Genomic DNA, 19355 nt, shown 5'->3' on the forward strand with positions numbered 1-19355 from the left:
CAGAAATAGGATGAAGTCCAAAAAGGGTTAGCTTGAACATCTTGGGAAATGGAAACTAGACATAAGAGGGTGGATGGAGCATCTTACAGAATTACAAATGTAGGTTGATCAGGAGTATGTGAAACTCTCTCTTGGTTAATGAAAAGAGTGGAAACAACTATGATAATATTAAGATTAGAAATAATTACCAAGATATAATTACCAAGAAATAATTACCCTAGGTCCCAAACCAGAATCCCTTCTAAGTTAAACAATAAACATACCCAACTTTATCCAGTTAACTGTGTTGGCAGTTTGTGTTCTGGACTGATAGTCTCACCATATCTTTTTGCATATTTCAGAAAAGAGTGTGAGTGAGTGTGTGTATGCGTGTATGTGTGTGTGTGTTATATCCTGAGAAAAATGAATGACGTCCATACTTTTTGTCAACAATAGTATTTTTTAGGTTTATTTATTTGTTTATTTAGAGAGAGTGTGTGTGGGAAGGGCAGAGGGAGAGATTGAGAGAGAGAGAGAGAGAGAGAGAGAGAATTCCGAGTAGGCTCCACACTGTCAGCATGGAACTCGATGTGGGGCTTGAACCCATGTCTAGAGTCAGACACTTAACTGACTGAACCATCCAGGCATCCCTGACAATAGTCTTTAATGAGAAGATAATTCTGATTTATTTAATCCTTGTTTGAAGCCTTTTTCCATATTCATTTATTTAATTTAACAAGTATTATGTATCAAATACTATTCAAAGTTCTGTACAAATATTAACCAATACAATTCTTTTAAGAACTCTAGGGGCTATTACTCTTATCCCCATTTACAGATGATGCTTGCCTAGCATTATATAGTTGGTATCACTCAAAACTCATTCATATCTCTGCTCTCTGTTGTCTCTTCAGGCAATGTGATACTGTGTGGAGTTTCTGACCAGAGAAGATGCCCAGAACTTTTGTCCAGACCATGGAGTCTCCTAATGACACTAACCTGGACCCTTCTGTTTTCTTCCTCTTGGGCGTCCCAGGTCTGGAACAGTTCCACCTCTGGCTCTCACTCCCTGTGTGCTGCCTGAGCACAGCCACAGTTGTGGGCAACATCACCATCTTGGTTGTTGTTGCCACCGAGCCAGCCCTGCACAAGCCTGTGTACCTGTTCCTGTGCATGCTCTCAACCATTGACTTGGCTGCCTCCTTCTCCACAGTTCCCAAACTACTGGCCATCCTCTGGTGTGCAGCTGGACACATCTCAGCCTCTGCTTGCCTTGCACAGATGTTCTTCATTCATGCTTTCTGCATGATGGAGTCCACTGTGCTGCTGGCCATGGCCTTTGATCGCTATGTGGCCATTTGTCACCCACTCCGCTATGCCACTATTCTCACTGACACCATCATTGCCCGCATTGGAGTGGTAGCTATGGTGCGGGGCTCCATGCTCATGCTCCCATGTCCCTTCCTCATTGGGCGTTTGAGCTTCTGCCAAAGCCATGTCATTCCACATACATACTGTGAACACATGGCTGTTGTGAAGCTAGCATGTGGAGACACCAGGCCTAACCGTGTGTATGGGCTGACAGCAGCACTTTTGGTCATTGGAGTTGACTTGTTCTGCATTGGTCTCTCCTATGTCTTTATTGCAAGATCTGTCCTTCGTCTCTCATCCCATGAAGCTCGGTCCAAGGCCCTGGGGACTTGTGGTTCCCATGTCTGTGTCATCCTAATCTCTTATACACCAGCCCTCTTCTCCTTCTTTACCCATCGCTTTGGCCACCACGTTCCACTCCATATTCACATTCTTTTGGCCAATGTCTATCTACTCTTCCCACCTGCTCTTAACCCTATAGTATATGGAGTTAAGACCAAAGAAATCCGGGAAAAGGTTGTCAGAGTGTTTCAAAGGGGTCAGGGAATTGGGGTCAAGGTACCTGAGTGATCCAGTAGTATAGAAGGGACTTCATCCAGAAGAAAAGATTTTCAAGAAACAGCCTTCAATATTTGAGACTGGTAAGAGGTTTTAATATGGCACTGATATCCTCCACAGTAACTTTTATACCATTTCAAAGAATAATAAATCAGAGAGGAGGTCAGTTGGTTCAGCATTCCTAACTGCCATCCAGGGAAGTATAATCTGGGGAGGTTCTTCCACTTTAGGTTACAAGAGCCTCTGCCTAGTCATAGGAACTTCCCTTACCTTCTGGCCGTCTCCTAATACATCAGGCAGGGATTTCTATCCTCATACTTCAGGTTATAGTTGTGTGTTACCATCTGCAAGGATAAGAAAATAGGAGACACAGCCACAGGTAAAGAAATTACACCTGCCAGGGACTTACATGCTTTTGCATGAATCTTATATTTTCTCCATTAGAAATTGAAACCAAGAGGAGGAAAGGGACTCACCAATGCCTGCAATATTAGCAAGCGGAAGAGCCAGGCCTGACACTTAGAATGCTCTGGTACAGAACACTAGGACCTCTATGGATGAGAGTAAAGGATAGGTGAGGAGGAGCCCTTCATTCCTAAACTCCGAATATTAATCCCACAGATACATTCTTGTCTTCACCCTCTAGGAAGCCATCTTAATTCCAATTGACCTGGGTATTATTCCCTGAAAATCAATGTCCAAATATTCTTACATAGTCTTACAAGGGCCTCCCAGAGGTTGTTGACTTCTATCTCTAAACTTATAAAAGACAGTCACATATACAAACCAATCAGATTATGAAGTCTTAGCTATTAACGCACTCATTTATTTAGAAGGAAAAGAAAGCCATCCCACAATGTTAGGTAGAGGAGACACAAAACCCCAGCTGGAAATTCATAGGCCCTCCAATCTTTGGAGATTATCAGTCCTGAGAGCTAAACACTAAGGAACAGGTTTCTAAAGCTTCCCTTCCTCAAAATATGAATGATACTTCTCATAGGTGGGGATAAATAGTTTGTAAATATTAGACTTCAATACAATATGCTAAAAACTGTCTATTTTTCAAAGGAAAGGAAATCATTACATTGTTCTATAGGAGGATTGTCAATGCATGGGTGGCAATGATTTTAATTATGCTATCATTCTAATCCTCAAATTGAGATATACTTAACAGATTTTAAAGATCTTTGTACAAGTCTAAACACCAGCTGACTTTCAATTTCATGCTTCGCATTTACAGTTGTACCTGCATACAAACCTTTACCCCAACTCTGGGACAATTCTGTACTCTGTGTTTTATGTTCCCGTAAGAAACATAGGATGTTTCTATGTTCCTATAAGAAAGATTTTTTTTCCATAAAGAAAAAAATGAAGCTTTAGAAGTAAACTACCTCCAACCCAAATCTCACATGAACTTTTGGCATCTATAGCCATTGTTTCCTCCTTTATTACTGTATGTATTTATTACGAATTCCTTTTTCTGATCAAGCAAGCTTCTCAAAATATGCTCCTTGGAGTTCAGATTATCACTCACTTCTTTTTTGTTTTCACCACCTCTTCAAATTTCTTGGTACGTGACCCAATAGCAAAATTTTCCTTGACCTTAGTGACCTTTTTTATGCAAGTGTCTGGAAAATATTTTTTTTGGAACTAATTATTTCTGCTTTCTTGATTCCTATTCCTTCCTACATTATAATCTGATTTCAACCACAAGTTAAAGTTTCCAGTGAAGCATATGCCATCAAAGCCACTGGTAATCTTTTCTAATGGACCTCCTTACAACAAGCTGTATTATTCACCATATATTCTTCTCCAGAATCTCTGTGCTGTGACCTCTGCGATATCACACAATCCTAGTTCTTCTTCTATGCTAATGATGTTTTCCTTCTTGTTCTTAAAGAAATTATATTAGGTCAAAAAGGAAGGTCCATAAGGAAGAAATAATTAAAAAAATTCAAAACTGAGAGGCAGCTGGGTGGCTCAGTCTGCAGAACATCTGACTTCAGCTCAGGTCATGATATCATGGTTCATGAGTTTGAGCCATGCATGGAGCTCACTGCTGTCAATGAAGAACCCACTTTGGATGGATACTTTGTCCCTTTCTATCTCTGCCCTTCCCCCGGTTGTGTTCTCTTTCTCAAAAATAAATAAAACATTTAAAAATTTTTTTTAAAATTCAAAACTGAGCACAATAAGGTTAGAAACTGAAAATCAAATGTCAATATCTTTAGCTATTCAGCAACTGTAAATTCACATGCCATTGACATATCAATTTCTTCAATAAAATTAGTATGGATATTCAGAAGATAAACTTGCTCTTGGCATGATAGAATGAAAACTCATACACTACTAGAAATTTGTTTCAGATAAATAATAAGATGATTTATGATTCATGAACATTATATATATTGTAGCACTTTTATTAAATAAAAAACCCTGGATATCAAATGATAAAAAAATAAATAAATTCTACTAATCTATTTAATAAACACTACATTCTTAGAAACCTTCTTTTGGAAGAACATTTAATATGCTACTTGTACACTCTTAATTATAAAAATAGCAATATATGTGTAATGATGTAATTTCCCATTTCTTATTAAAGCACTACCTGGGCATATGCTCATATTAATAAATTTAAAAATTTGGTGGCTCAGTCAGTTAAGCATCAGACTTTGGCTCAGGTCATGATCCATGGTTCGTGAGTTAGAGCTGCGATGGGGCTCTGTGCTGACAGCTCAGAGCCTGGAGCCTGCTTCAGATTCTGTGTCTCTCTCTCTCTCTGCCCCTCCCCTGTTTGTGTTCTGGGTCTCTCTCAAAAATAAGTAAACATTAAAAACATTAAAAAAAATCTAAACGCTGGTAAATGTTACTTCGATGGAGAGACAAGTATGTTTCAAAATGGAATTTTAAAATTTTTTCAAAAAATTTAAAAAGTTATATTTTAAAAAGTTTAAATCACATAATTTAAATATATTCAACTTGATTCCCTTGGGGTCTTTGCAAAACTTCATAGGGAAAGGAGCCAAATCCCTGCAGGAGTGAAATCATTAGGTTCTACTAAAATATCTCATTTCTGATCTATATCCGGCTGTCTATTTACATGCATACACACATGTTCAGATATAGACATACACATGTGCACATATATTCACACATACACACATATACATGTTTAGTTATTTATCAATAAGTAAAACCATTTGGGCTCCCTGAAGGTTAGCTCGATTCCAGTTCCAGCAGTGTGTCTGTGATGTTTTGAAATGTTCCCTTGAGGTACTTGGGTATATAACATTCATTTTTCTTCAGGCTTAGGTCAATAGTCTTCATATCAAGAAAATCCAGAGTTAAAAACTTGCCCAGAGACTGTGATGTTTAGACAACCAAGTTCCTGGAAAATCGAACCATATATATTTTATCTTGTTTTTCCTTTCAAAACTTAAGGTATTTAACTATTAAATTTAAGGGTTAGTGACAGGATGATTTTCATTTTAGACATAGATGTAAAGAGGAAAAAGGATTTAAGATTGATACTAAATGCTTTTTTCCTCCCCACAGATATAAATGTTTTTTTCTATTGACCTAAGTTCAAGTCAGGTGGTGCAAGACAATGATGTGGGGGCTGATGGAAATATTTATTTCTCACCTTTGGCTTAAAAATCCATTTAGGTGTTCATAATGCCCATGCATCTATATAAACAACTCTTTTAACCATACAGGAATACATGCCAAGAATGGACCACCGCCAGGTCATGGAATAATGGGAAATATAGAGAGAGCAATTCTAGGTCATGAGAGTTATGTTCAAATTTCTCTTGCTGCTTACCTGCCTTCCTTTTTTTCCTTATGAGTGTCTGATTTTACTTGAGGTAGACTCCGTAAATTCTTACTTATGCCAAAATATATTTTAGGCCAATATATATTTTGTAGTTTTATTTACCAGGAGAAACCTATTGTCATGTGCTAAGAATTGAGAATGCTTTAATGGAGGATGTAGTGTGAGTCCTGACAGTTGGCTTTTCTTTTTTGTAATGCTAAGTTTTGATTGCCAAGGCATCCATTTCAAAGAGGCACCCACTTCCAAGATGTTATCTCAGATAAACGTATCACCAGCCACTTGACTGGATAATCCCGCACCTCCTCTGTTTTACAGATCTTGATTGATTCTGATAACTGACCTTTTGGACCACTTTTTAAATTTTCTTTCTCTTTCCCTGTGCTTTAAATTCCCATTCTTAGGTTTTAAATTCACTGATAAAGAGTGAGCCTGAGATACCCTAGGCGTCACCCTCAACTCCAATATAAGTTAGAACACCAGGCCCACCACTTCTCCCACCCCTGCCTTGATGTCTCTGTGTGGCCCCAGGTGTGCCATGACTTCTAGGACTTGTAAGTAATAAACCTTGTGTCTTTCAAAGTTTTCTGATGGTTTTTGCTGAAGGTATCTTGCAGTCATCATAAGAATCCCAAGGACCAGTTCAGCCACAATACTGGTTATCCATAGGCTGAGATCAGCACAAAACAGGGAGAAAAAAATCACTGCCTATAAATTCTGGAAATGAGGATTGACAATGAGTGGTAGATAAAGTAGTACTTTATGAAAGGTGAGAGAGGTGTAGCAACATCCAGAAGCACTGGCTATACACCCAGAGCTAAATATCAGTACCTTTCTCTGGAAAGAGGTATTGAATTAGACTGTTGGAAACAAATTTAAATTTGTTTTAAAGCAATAGATTAACTTCGTGATTGATACTGGGTTGCTTTCATTTAAACTTATATCACTAACAGGGCATTTGGCAAATGAATTGAACCTGTACAGAACCTAAAATTTACTGTAAGAATAAAGCCATTCCTAAATGATTAAAGTGATCTTTATGGAAAAACCCATACAGAAGTTTACTTTATAGTAAGCTATAGGGGAAATATTAAGACCTGGAATTAAGCGTTGTCTGGAATTGTCAAGATTGGCTTACATTAAAGACGAAGCTGCAGACGTGGGTATTTAGAGGCACAAGGAGATACAGACTGAGGCAGACAGATGACCATAATAGTAAGAGTTTATAATTTTACAGACTAAATGTATTTTTTTAAGAGAATAATAGTACAAAAGTGCCAGAAGTTGTTTTAAAACATGCCCTCTAAGAGTTATGTTCCCAGTATTGTAACATATTTATCTGTGCTATATATATTTAAATTTTTATTTTGGTAAATGATATACAATAGTTCTTTGAATGTTGTAAACCCATTTGTAAACAATTTTCTAAATCCATTGAAAACACTGGTAAACTCGGGGTTGTAGTTTTAGTCCTAGGGGGCCTAGATATCCTAGTCTCTCTGTAATCAAGACCATCATATTTTGACTGTTTGTCTTAGTGGAGATTAATAACAAAGCAAAAATATTACCTTAAAACCAAATAATTGGCATTAATTTGAAAACTGGCACTTTCATCAGATTTAAGTGTTAATTTGGAAAGTTTTCATATTAATACCAACTATATACTAATAAGTTGCATAAGAGGATTTCTGTGCATCCCATGATTTAAGTTATGGATATTTTGTCAAAGATGGAGTAGAAGTGTCATGCTTAAAACAATCAACTTTAATTTAGTCAACATTAAAGTCATCCTATCATTAGAACCACTCAGAATTTCTGAAATAATTTGGACCCAATTTTTCTTGCTTTAATTACTACTTCATGTGAAATTAATAGGTCTACTCCAAATTTTGTATGTATTTCTCTGATGATTGTACATTATTTTACTTTGTTGTTTGGTTTTCTTTATCATATGACCTTCTGTACTGCCGATATACATTTTTATAAAATTAACAGATTTATGTCCACTTATATAGGGCAGTTTAAATAATTTATCCTAATAGTCCAAATCAATGTATTTTATCTGTCTTTTGTCACATTAACATTTTATTGATTTATTTAGGAATCCTTTGCCTTCTGTTTCATAATGGGAATGTTTTGTTTAGTTAGTATTTTTACAGTGATTTATGCATTTACCTTCTGCTTTTATTCTCAGAGGTTCCTTTTGTATTTTCCAAATAATAGTAATTGAAATATATTTCAGTAATTTTTAAAGAATTCTGGCACCTGTACTTTTCAATATGATATCTGAGAAACAGGGTGACCCTCAGGCTATTTCCTTAGAAGAATCCTCCTATTCAGAAATTGATAGAGTGTGTCATGATTGGGCTCTGTTTCTAGCCCCATCTCCAACTTCCTAATGCCCACATGCAAAAGATTTTACTATATTTTTTCTCAAAATGTGATTTATTTCAAGTCCAATGATTTTTTGTGTTTATTTTTCTGGAGTATATGTATAGTTATCGGTATTTAAATAATATATTTAAACAAAAATAGCTTCAGAAAAAATAATAACCAAACTTTGTCCTTTATAAATGGATGCCATTTGTCTATTAACGAACTCGGCAGCTATTAAGCAATAAAAAGTATTTGTTGCCTACGGTGATGAATGAATTAAAAAATGCACAGATATAAAGTTATCTATTTGGTTTAAATAATGTTTATATTCATATTCCCCGGAAGTCAGAAAAATTGGTTGTTTGGCCATTGAAATGTATCTTGGGGGAAAAGGGCAAAAGAAATGAAGACAGTGACTATGATCAAGATGTTTTCTTCTCTTATCTCTATCTAGGAGGACCCACAAATTCTATAAGATGATTAATGATCATCCTAGGTTGATGATGCTAATGTTAAACCAAACAGACCTGACCCCAGCCTCATTCATTCTTAATGGGATCCCAGGACTGGAGGACATGCACATGTGGATTTCTTTCCCATTCTGCTCCATGTATGCTGTGGCAATGGTAGGGAATTGTGGGCTCCTCTACCTCATCCACTTAGAGGACTCCCTGCACAGGCCCATGTATTACTTTTTAGCCATGCTTTCCCTAACTGACCTTTTCATATGCTCTAGTACAATCCCTAAAGCCCTCAGCATATTCTGGTTCCATTTCAAGGAAATCAGCTTCGATGGATGTCTGGTCCAAATGTTCTTTGTCCACACCTTCACAGGGATGGAGTCTGGGGTGCTCATGCTTATGGCTCTGGACCGTTATGTGGCCATCTGCTACCCTCTGCACTATTCAACTATCCTCACCAATCCTGTCATTGCAAAGGTTGGGCTTGCTACTTTCCTGAGAGGGGTGTTCCTCATCATTCCCTTCACTTTCCTTACCAAGCGCCTGCCCTACTGCAGAGGGAATATAATTCCTCACACCTACTGTGACCACATGTCTGTAGCTAAGTTATCCTGTGGAAATATCAAGGTCAATGTCATCTATGGTCTGATGGTTGCCCTCCTGATTGGGGGCTTTGACATCTTGTGCATCACAATCTCCTACACCATGATCCTCCGGGCAGTGGTTAGCCTCTCTTCAGCAGATGCTCAGCAGAAGGCTTTCAGCACCTGCACTGCCCACATCTGTGCCATTGTTTTCTCCTACAGTCCAGCCTTCTTCTCCTTCTTTTCCCACCGCTTTGGGGGCCACACAATTCCTCCATCTTGTCATATCATTGTGGCCAATATCTATCTGCTTTTGCCTCCCACGATGAATCCCGTTGTCTATGGGGTGAAAACCAAGCAGATACGAGACTGTGTCATCAGGATCCTTTCAGGTTCTAAGAACCTCAAATCCCACAGCATATGAAAGGAATATTAGCCTGGGTTGGGTGAAAAGGGAAAGAATGCTACTCTCTGTTGTTTAGGCAGGAGACTTTCCCAGAATAGATATATGATATTTCCAGGTAAGCATGATGGATAATTTATTCCCATTAAATTTTCTGCAGAATACCAAAGTAATTTTTCATTCCACATTACCCCCATATGAGCTTTTTACTGGCAGGTTTTCTGTGTAGCTGAGGTCTTGGTACTATTAGGTTCCAAAAAAGAAAAATACTAATGAGAAGCTGGGCCAATTATCTAGAAAACTGAATCACATGAAACTAATGATCTGGGTCTAGATGACTCAAATTGTTCTGTTTTTTACTTGTAAATGAAATTTCCAGTTTGATCATTATGATTTAACCTTGGGAGATATGTATTATACATTCTCATTATTCACAAAAGTGCTCTGTTTTCTCAGTCACTTATAAAAGACGAAACTGGAAAGTGTTCTCTGAGGTCATTAGTATCATGAAATGTAAGATCCTGGGGTCTTATGAAAAACTTGGTGACCTAGTATCTGACTGGATCTCTCCTAGAATGAGACATTCACATAATTGCTTCCTTCCCAACTAGTGGGTTGTCTGTTTTCTTAAAGATGGTTTTCAATGAATGCACAGTTTGGAAGGAGTTATGAATGATAGAACAATATGAAATATAATAATAATGACAGTTATAAAATATAATATAATATAATATAATATAATATAATATAATATAATAAATGTATTTCTAGAAGTACAGAGTTCTGGGGAACAATAGTTATTTTTCTTATTTAGAGCTGATAATTAACTAAGAGAATGGCTCTAATATTTTCTGTGTGATATTCAAGTTCTTTCTAAATTAACATGAAGTAAGAAGCTACAAATAATAATAGTTTTATAGCATTGTCACAGAGCACATAGAGAAGATTGCAAAGTCGATTTTCCTGCCCAACTTCCAAGAATTACTTTCCTCTGATGCTGGTAATTGATGCTCATTAATTTCCATTAGTTTGTAATTAACCTCTAGTATTTTTCATTTAATAAAGGCATAAAACAAGTAAACTTTTATCACAAAGTCACCCTCTTTTCATACTTTATTTCTTTGTCCACCTTGATAGCAAATCTTCTTTAAAGATTACCAGTATTTATGACCTCTACTTACATACACATCTTGAAGTAATGCTTAACCACTTCTGGCTTTTTCTTTAGAATATCCTCCATCTCATCGTTTCACTGAAATTGCTTTTGTCAATTTCACAGATGATTTTCATGTTCCTAAAGCCAAAAGGTCCTTCTCCATGCCCATCTTGCCCTAACTCTCAACAATATGAATATAACTGATTAGTCCCTCCATCTAGAAACCCTCCCTTTTCTTGAATGCTGCAACACGTCAGACATTCGAAGTCGTTCTTCCTTCTCACAGAACACTTCATATAGTTCCATTTGTTTTCTCTTGTCCTCTGGATTTCTTTATGTTAGCCTATCCCTGGGTTCAAATCTCTTCTCTTAGCACTCATTCCCTGGGCATTCCAGCAAACATAGCCATAAATGCCATTGTAGGCTAATGGCTGCCAGACTATTAATTCATTAATGGATTCACGGGAACTCTGGTGCAAGTTCAATGTGAACTAAACTTCCTGGTACCTTTTTTCTTAATGGCACTCTGTCATTTCTAGGTCTTTTTCTTGTTTTGCTTTTTGTTTTTACTTTGATCTTATTTCACTCGTAATCTTCAGGCTTATCATCCAGTGACATTCTCCATGTGTTTGACATATATTCTTAAACATGTGACTATGAGGTCATTTACTGAATGTTTATTTTAGGAACTTACATCTGTTTCATTGTGCTAAAATATTACATTGCTTACTTTTAACTCAATTATTTTTTTTTAATTTTTTTTAACGTTTATTTTTATTTTTGAGACAGAGAGAGACAGAGCATGAATGGGGGAGGGGCAGAGAGAGAAGGAGACACAGAATCGGAAACAGGCTCCAGGCTCTGAGCCATCAGCCCAGAGCTTGATGCGGGGCTCGAACTCACGGACCGCGAGATCGTGACCTGGCTGAAGTCGGACGCTTAACCGACTGTGCCACCCAGGCGCCCCTTAACTCAATTATTTTTAAAAATGTATTTTTAATAAAATTAAATATGCTTCAAATCTTGCTTGTGATTATTTTATAGACTTTCCTAGCATGCAACCAACACTATTTTCTTAATCATTCCCTGATTATGTATATCTAAGTTTTTTCAGTCTCTGTCACCACAAATAACACTATGCTGAGCATCTTTACTCACATGCACACCTACACACACCCTGGCCCTTATGGAACTGGGGATATTTTATTCTGAATATACACAGTGGAGTGTGTTTGCAGAGTCATAATCTCTGCACACTACCTTTGATTAAGCAGCCTTTAGACTGCTGGGCAACTTTTCAGTGGAAACAATGGAAGCCAAAAGACAAATGATATTTTGGAAGTGCTGAAAAAATACTTACAAATCAGAATTCTAATGAAAAATCCTTCAAAAAAAACATAGCATAAATACCTATTCATATAAACTAAAGCTGAGACAAAATACTAAAGTAAGTATGTTATTCAGAATTTAGAATAATGATTACCTGATGGAAGCTCAGAACAAAATACTGGAATGCATAACAAAACTAACACTGAAGAAAAATACAATAATGACAGTAATAACACCTATTTTATTGGTCCAAAAATGGCAAGAGGAACAAAGAAAAGAACAGATGGAACATGATACAAAAGACAATAGGAACATGGAAAACTTGACAAAAACGATGGCAGTATTACATTAGTATGAGTTGACAAAGCAAGTCAATGAAAGGAAGTGAAATGAAAATTAAGACAATATCCTCAAAAACTTAGTATTGTTAGAAGACATTAAACATCCACACACATATATAAAATGAGAAAAAGCTTGTGTGGCTAGACCAGACAAAGTAGATTTTAACACAATAAATGTTAGGAGTGATAAAATGCAACATTCCGTTGTTGGGAAAATAAATAAAGTTTTACACCATAAGATAGCTGACAGGACTAAAACATGCTCTGGTCTCTAGCTTGGAGTCCCCTCTTCTGGGTTCTTTTTGCCCTGTTTGCCAGGGCAAACGAACCGCCCCCCACGAATATGGAGGCTGACAACTATAAATTACCCTTCCCGCTTGCACTGGGCGCTCAGATCTTTGGAGAAACGGTCTCCTCTGAGCCCGCCGGTGTAAATAAATCTTCAATCCACCAAGATCTCCGAGTGCCGCTTGGTTTTTCTGCCAGCGTTCCAGCCTGGTTCCCTAACACCATGATTACAGTAGCAATCCAACAGGAAATATACCTAACTTTGTATATGCTTAATATCATTATAGATACATAACAATATATACAAAGAGGTGGATAATACTAGAAGGGGAAATTGGCAAATCCACAGTGAAATCATAGTTGCAGCAACTGAAACGTAGAGAATTAGAAAAATCTAAATAGTACAGAATATCTGAACATAAGCAAATTAAGCCAATTGCCCTGTTAAGTAAACAACATCCAACAGCTTCAAGTATAGTTTTATTTCTCAAGCAAATATAAAACATTTACCAAAATAAACAAAAAGAAGGTGTCAAGAGCAACCTTATCCCAATAGATTTGAAAATGTTGATGAGACAGACATGTATTAAAAACACTTCAAGGGGCGCCTGGGTGGGTCAGTGGGTTGAGCGGCCGACTTCCGCTCAGGTAACGATCTCGCGGTCCCTGAGTTCGAGCCCCGCATCAGGCTCTGTGCTGACAGCTCAGAGCCTGGAGCCTGTTTCAGATTCTGTGTCTCCCTCTCTCTGACCCTCCCCCGTTCATGCTCTGTCTCTGTCTCAAAAATAAATAAACATTAAAACAAAACAAAACAAACCACTTCAAGTGATCTAAGAAGAAATATAAGGTTACAGTAGTCATACATCTATTAAGAAAATGAATCATGGGGCACATGGGTGGTTCAGTTGGTTGAGTGTCAGACTTTGCCTCAGGTCATGATCTCGCAGTTCATGAGTTCAAGTCCCACATTGGGCTTGCTGCTGTCAGCATGGAGCCCTTTTGGATTCTCTGCCCCTTTATCTCTCTGCCCCTCCCTGCTTATTATCTCTCTCTCAATAAAAGATAAAACATTAAAAAAAAGAAAGAAAGAAATCAGTTACCTAAAATTTCCATGAGCATGTGCGTACATGTGTGAATGTGAGTGTTGGATGTTGTAATACATTATGACCAAGTGGGATTTATTCCAGGAACTCAAAGCAGGTTGGCTGAGAACACACACAAGTAATCAACTTAAATATGACAAAATAGATTTAAATAGGAAAAAATCATAAGATTACTACAACAGAGTAAGAAAATATTTGTTTTCATTAAATATCCATTCATGATTAAAACACAGCAAAATCTAAATTTAGAAGGAAATTTTAATTTGATAAAAGGCATGCACAAAAAACCTACAGCTAATATCCCAATTAATGATGAAATATGAAAATATGTCTCCCTGAGGATAATAGCAAGACAAAGATGTCAACCATTCCCACTTCTATCCAACATTGTACTAGAGGTCCAAGCAGTAGAATAAAATTAAAAGAGTGAAAAAGGCATTAATATTGAAAAGACTCAAAAGACTCTTCCTTTTCGTTTGAAAATGGAAAACGTAAGACACAAACACTAGGGGGTGCTGCCAAAGCAATTTCTAGACGGAAACTTTATTTTTTTAAATTTATTTTTATTTTTTTAATATGAAATTTATTGTCAAGTTGGTTAGATGGAAACTTTCTAACACTAAATGCATATATTAAGAAAAAAGAAAGATCTCAAAAGCAACTTTATTCCACAAGGAACTAGAAAAAGAACAAATGAAGACCAAAACAAGGAGAAGGAAAGAAATCACAAAAGGTAGAGCTAAATAAAATGGAGACCACAAAAACAATCGCAAATATCAATGAAAGTGAGGCCTAGGTTTTTGTAAAGATAAACAAATTGGCAAACCTTTAGCTGAACTTACTAAGAAAAAAAGAAAGAGGTATCAAATAAACAAAGCCACAAATGAAAGAGGAGACATTACAACTGATACCATACAAAACACATGTGATTGTTAGAGATTACTATGAAAATTGTACGTCAACAAATAATCCAGGAGAATATATTCTATATTACAACAATTGTCAGTTAATATATTGGTCCCTCCAATTTTTTCCCTCAAAATGCTATTTTGGGACCTGTGTGCAAAATATATTAAGAACTCTTAAAACTCAGTCATAAAAAGATAAACCAGTTAAAAACCAAGCAAAGGGTATGAATAGATCTTTCTCCAGAGAAGATAGAAATAAGTCAGTAAGCAACATGAAGAGGTGCTCAACGTTATTAGTCATTAAAGAAATGTAAAACAAAATTATAATGAGATACCGTTCACATCCAAGAGAATAATTATACTAAAAAAAAACCAGTAACAATCAGGTTAGCAAGAATGTAGAAAAATTGGAACCCTCATACACTGCTGGTAGGGATGTAAAATAGTTTAAAAAATTGCTATTTTGCTCTCAACTACTTTTCTATGTGCTGATAAACAATCTTTACATGCATGCTTCAAATGTACCATATGCTTGTCATGACCTAATCTGAATTTATTCTCTTCTCCTGTAACCTGGTCTTTCTCCAATCTTCCTTAAGAATGTGAATAACATCAGGTGCCATCCCACTGCATATAACAAACACTAGAATTGTTCTTTGGTTGTGGTGCCTGGGTGGCTCAGTCGGTTAAGCATCTCACTTTGGCTCAGGTCATGATCTTGCAGTTTGTGAATTCGAGCCCCATGTCAGGCTCTGTGCTGACAGCTCAGAGCCTGGAGCCTGCTTCGGATTCTGTGTCTCCTTCTTTCTCTCTCTCAAAAATAACTCTCTCTCAAAAAAACTCATGCTCTCCCCCAAAAATAAACATTAAAAAAAAAGAATTGTTCTTTGGTCATCTAATTACGAGACCTTGAAACCATAAAGCCCTTAGAAGAGAACATAAGCAGTCATTCCTTTGCCATCAGCCACAGCAACAGTTTTCTTCATCTGTCTTCTAAGTCAAGGGAAACAAAAGCAAAAAGAAACTACACTAAACCAAACTAAAAACCTTCTGCATAGTGAAGGAAGCCATCAACAGAACAAAAAGGCAACCCACTGAATGGGAGAAGATATTCGCCAAGTGATATATCCAATAAGGGGTTAATATCCAAAATATGTAAAGAACTTACACAACTGAACACCAAAATCCCCCAAATAACCCAATTTAAAAATGAACAGAGGACTTGAATAGACATGTTTCCAAAGATGACATAGAGTGGGTCAACAAATACATGAAAAGATCATAGCATCATTAACCATCAGGGAAAGGAAATTTAAAACCGCTATGAGATATTGCTATTATAATGGTTAGACTCTAAAAAGCAAGAAATAATAAGTGGTGATGAGAATGTGGAAAAAATGTGCACTGTTTTTGGGAATGCAAACTGGTATAGCCACTGTGGAAAAGAGTATGGATCTTTCTTAAATAATTAAAAACAGGAATACCATATGGTCCAATAATTCTGCTACTGGATATTTATGAAGAGAATTAAAAATGGAAATACTATATGATCCAATAATTCTGCTATTGGGTATTTATATGAAGAAAATGAAAATTCTAGTTCTAAAAGATATACATATCCCTATGTTTATTGAAGCATTATTTATAATAGCCAAGATATGGAAACAACCTGTGTCCATCGATTACAAATAGATAAAGAAGTAAATATATATATATATATGTATATATATATAATGAATAATATTATAATAAAAATATATATGTAATGGAATATTAGCCTCAAAAAAGAATGTGATCTTGCCATTTGCTACAACAGGTGAAAGTGAAATAAATTAGACAAAGAAAAACAAATATTATATGATTTCACATATATGTGGAATCTAAAAAAACAAAACAGGGGCACTTCGGTGGTTGAGTTGGCTAAAGGTCCAACTTTGCCTCAGGTCATGATTTCATGGTTCGTGGTTTCGAACCCCACATTGACTCTGCTGTTAGCATGAGCCTGCTTAGGATCTTCTCTCTCTCTCTCTCTCTCTCTCAGATTAAATGAACATTAAAAAATGTTTTTAAATATTTTAAATATTTTTTAACATTAAAAAACAAAACACATGAATAAACAAATAAAAAAGAGATTCAAACCTATGAATACAGAGAACAAACTAATGGTTGCCAGCAGCGCGGGGGGTGGGTGGGGAGTAACAGTGAAAGTGAAGGTAGGTACACCTTTCAGTTACGGAATGAATAAGTTATGGGGATGAAATGTACAGCATAAGGAATACAGTCAGAGGTGTAGTAATAGCCCTGTATGGTGACAGATGGTAGCTACACTCTGGTGAGCATAATACAATGTATAAACTTGTTGAATCATTATGTTGTACACTTGAGCCTAATGTAACATTTCTATCAACTATACTCAAGGAAAAAAAGAGAGAAAAAATTTTTTAAAGAAAAAAGTTAAAAAAAATAAAAAAAATGTTCTTTGGTCATAAAAGTGATCAATTTTATCTTCAACATACCTTCTAAATCTATTCACTTTTCTCTATCTTCACTGCCCCTATCCTAGTGCAAGATAAAGTCATCTCTCCTTTGGGATTACTGTTACTCAACTGATTTACTTATATTTACCCTTGCCACACTTAATCTGGTGTCCACATTGCTGCGAGGTCCTAATTCTCCTTAAAAGCTTTCAGTGGTCCCTTATAACCCTGCGTAAATTTGCTTGCAAGTCTCTGGCCTCTGTCAGCTCAACAACTCTGTTTCACACCATATCTCATTTCTGTCACTTCTTAGTGCTCCAGCCACATTTATCCTCTTTTATTACTTGAATTTCACGTGATCCCCTCACTTCAGCATCTTAAAGTTCTTGGGCTCCTTTGCCTCCCCCTCCTCCCCATTACCAAATCCACACCATAGTTAAGTCCTTCTCAAACACGTGGCCTTGACACAAACCGGTGTTTCTTCTGGAAATCCCTCTCTGACACCAAGACTAAATTAATTCTCCCCATTATATGCTCTCATATTTCTGGGGGCTTTTGCTTCAAAGCACTTCTCCCAGTCTATAGGTAGATTTGTTAGATTCTTTACTTAGTGTTTTACCCCGTTGCCCCAACTAGGCCACTGTTTCCATGAGAACAGGGACCATGGCAGTTTTATTGACGATTTTATGCCTGCCATATTTTGTAAACACAGTAGGAACTCAATAGATATATATGGGGTGAATAAATACTTTCTCTTTTAACAGTTTATTTTTTAAGCATAACAGCATAACCACAGAATTTAAAATCCCCTGAAATTTTGTACTTAAGAACAATTTAAACACTAATAAAGTTGCCCACTTTGTATAGGGCTATTTTGATTTCATAAATGAAGACATTTTTCTGCTTATGTTAAGTTCTCAGTTTACATCGATAGGAAGTGTGTCTCTGAATCAATCTCCCTTCCAACCTTTTGGGATTTAATATCTTAGGAATTCTGCTTTCTCTATGGGCTGTTCTCTCTTCATGTCTCCAAGGGAAATCTATTATCTTTAGATCACTGAGCTGTTTAATACTCCCCATAAAATCCAGAATCTCATAATTTCTATGCCATGTGTGAGCTGAAAACACATCCTCACCTCATGTGAAAGCTTAATTCTCAAAGAGTTGTGTCTTCTTTCCGGGTAGGAAACCCCTGCCATTGCCAGGACCTCAGACTGTGAGACTCTGCTCCTAACCACAGTTAAGTACTAAAACCTTGGCATGGTCACATTGGCTAAATCCCAGAGCATCCAATGGAGGCTGATCCTTAACCTTTTCTTATGTTGTTTTGCACAAGAGATGAACTCTTTCTTCTGTGCTATGAGGAAATAAAGGCTTAGAGAAGCTGTTCAAAGGGTTTAAGGCTAGAATTAGAGAATATAAGGTTTGTGTGATGACCTAGAAGTGATCTCATTTATAAAACAGCTGCTAGATTGTCTTCAAGATGAATATATTAACTGTCTTACGTACCAGGATCACACTCCATGTCCTGCTAACCTTTAAGTGCTAAAAGAAATTGAAAACACTTATTTCCTTTCTGTAAACTCAAATCTGCTCCTTATCTTAACTGTATCACACTAATATCTATCAGGAGAAAACATCAAAGATACAAGGCTGTGTCTTTGATATGAGGATATATAATGATAAATATTTGGCAAAAATACCAGACCCCATACAGTCAAGTGGGTCACACGTCCAAGTTCTCAAGATGGAGCTATGAAGCTGAACTCCTCAGGAGTTCTGATCTAAAAGTCCAGAGTCAAAGTAGCTTCATCTTCAAGCCTCTTTTGTGTTTGTTTGGTTAAAATTTGCTGTAAACACATGTAGATGATTTTAGTGTTCACCAAATTACGTTACTGTTAAAGAAGGAAGATTTTCCTCAAGATTAAGGGGTACATGTTTACCCAAACTTACAGGTGGCAAGACATTTCTGAAGAAAAAATACATCTAGTTGCTGACATGATCTTCTCTTGTTGGTGCTAACACAAGAGAATTTTAATTTCTTTCAGATATGGCCTTCTATATTTAAAGGTAATTATATGAAGAATAAATCCACAACTGCCTTTTGTGCTATAAAGGAATTTAAACTATTTGAAAGAAAGGGTGAAGGCATGGATCATTCTAAGCAAGGGAATACAAGTTTTAGG

General features: G+C 36.6%; 2 protein-coding genes across 2 annotated transcripts; both read left to right on the forward strand.

The window, feature by feature from the left end:
• The first annotated feature begins 930 nt into the window (after positions 1–930).
• Positions 931–2022, forward strand: LOC101095915 (putative olfactory receptor 52P1). Its single transcript, XM_003992874.4, has one exon. It carries the CDS (start codon positions 931–933, stop codon positions 1918–1920), a length of 990 nt encoding a protein of 329 aa, XP_003992923.4. The 3' UTR covers positions 1921–2022.
• Positions 2023–8622: 6600 nt separating this feature from the next.
• On the forward strand, positions 8623–9588 carry LOC101096164 (olfactory receptor 52N4-like). Its single transcript, XM_003992875.5, has one exon. It carries the CDS (start codon positions 8623–8625, stop codon positions 9586–9588), a length of 966 nt encoding a protein of 321 aa, XP_003992924.4.
• Positions 9589–19355: the final 9767 nt, after the last annotated feature.

Source organism: Felis catus, chromosome D1 (assembly GCF_018350175.1).
Source record: "Felis catus isolate Fca126 chromosome D1, F.catus_Fca126_mat1.0, whole genome shotgun sequence".
Lineage (NCBI taxonomy): Eukaryota > Metazoa > Chordata > Mammalia > Carnivora > Felidae > Felis > Felis catus.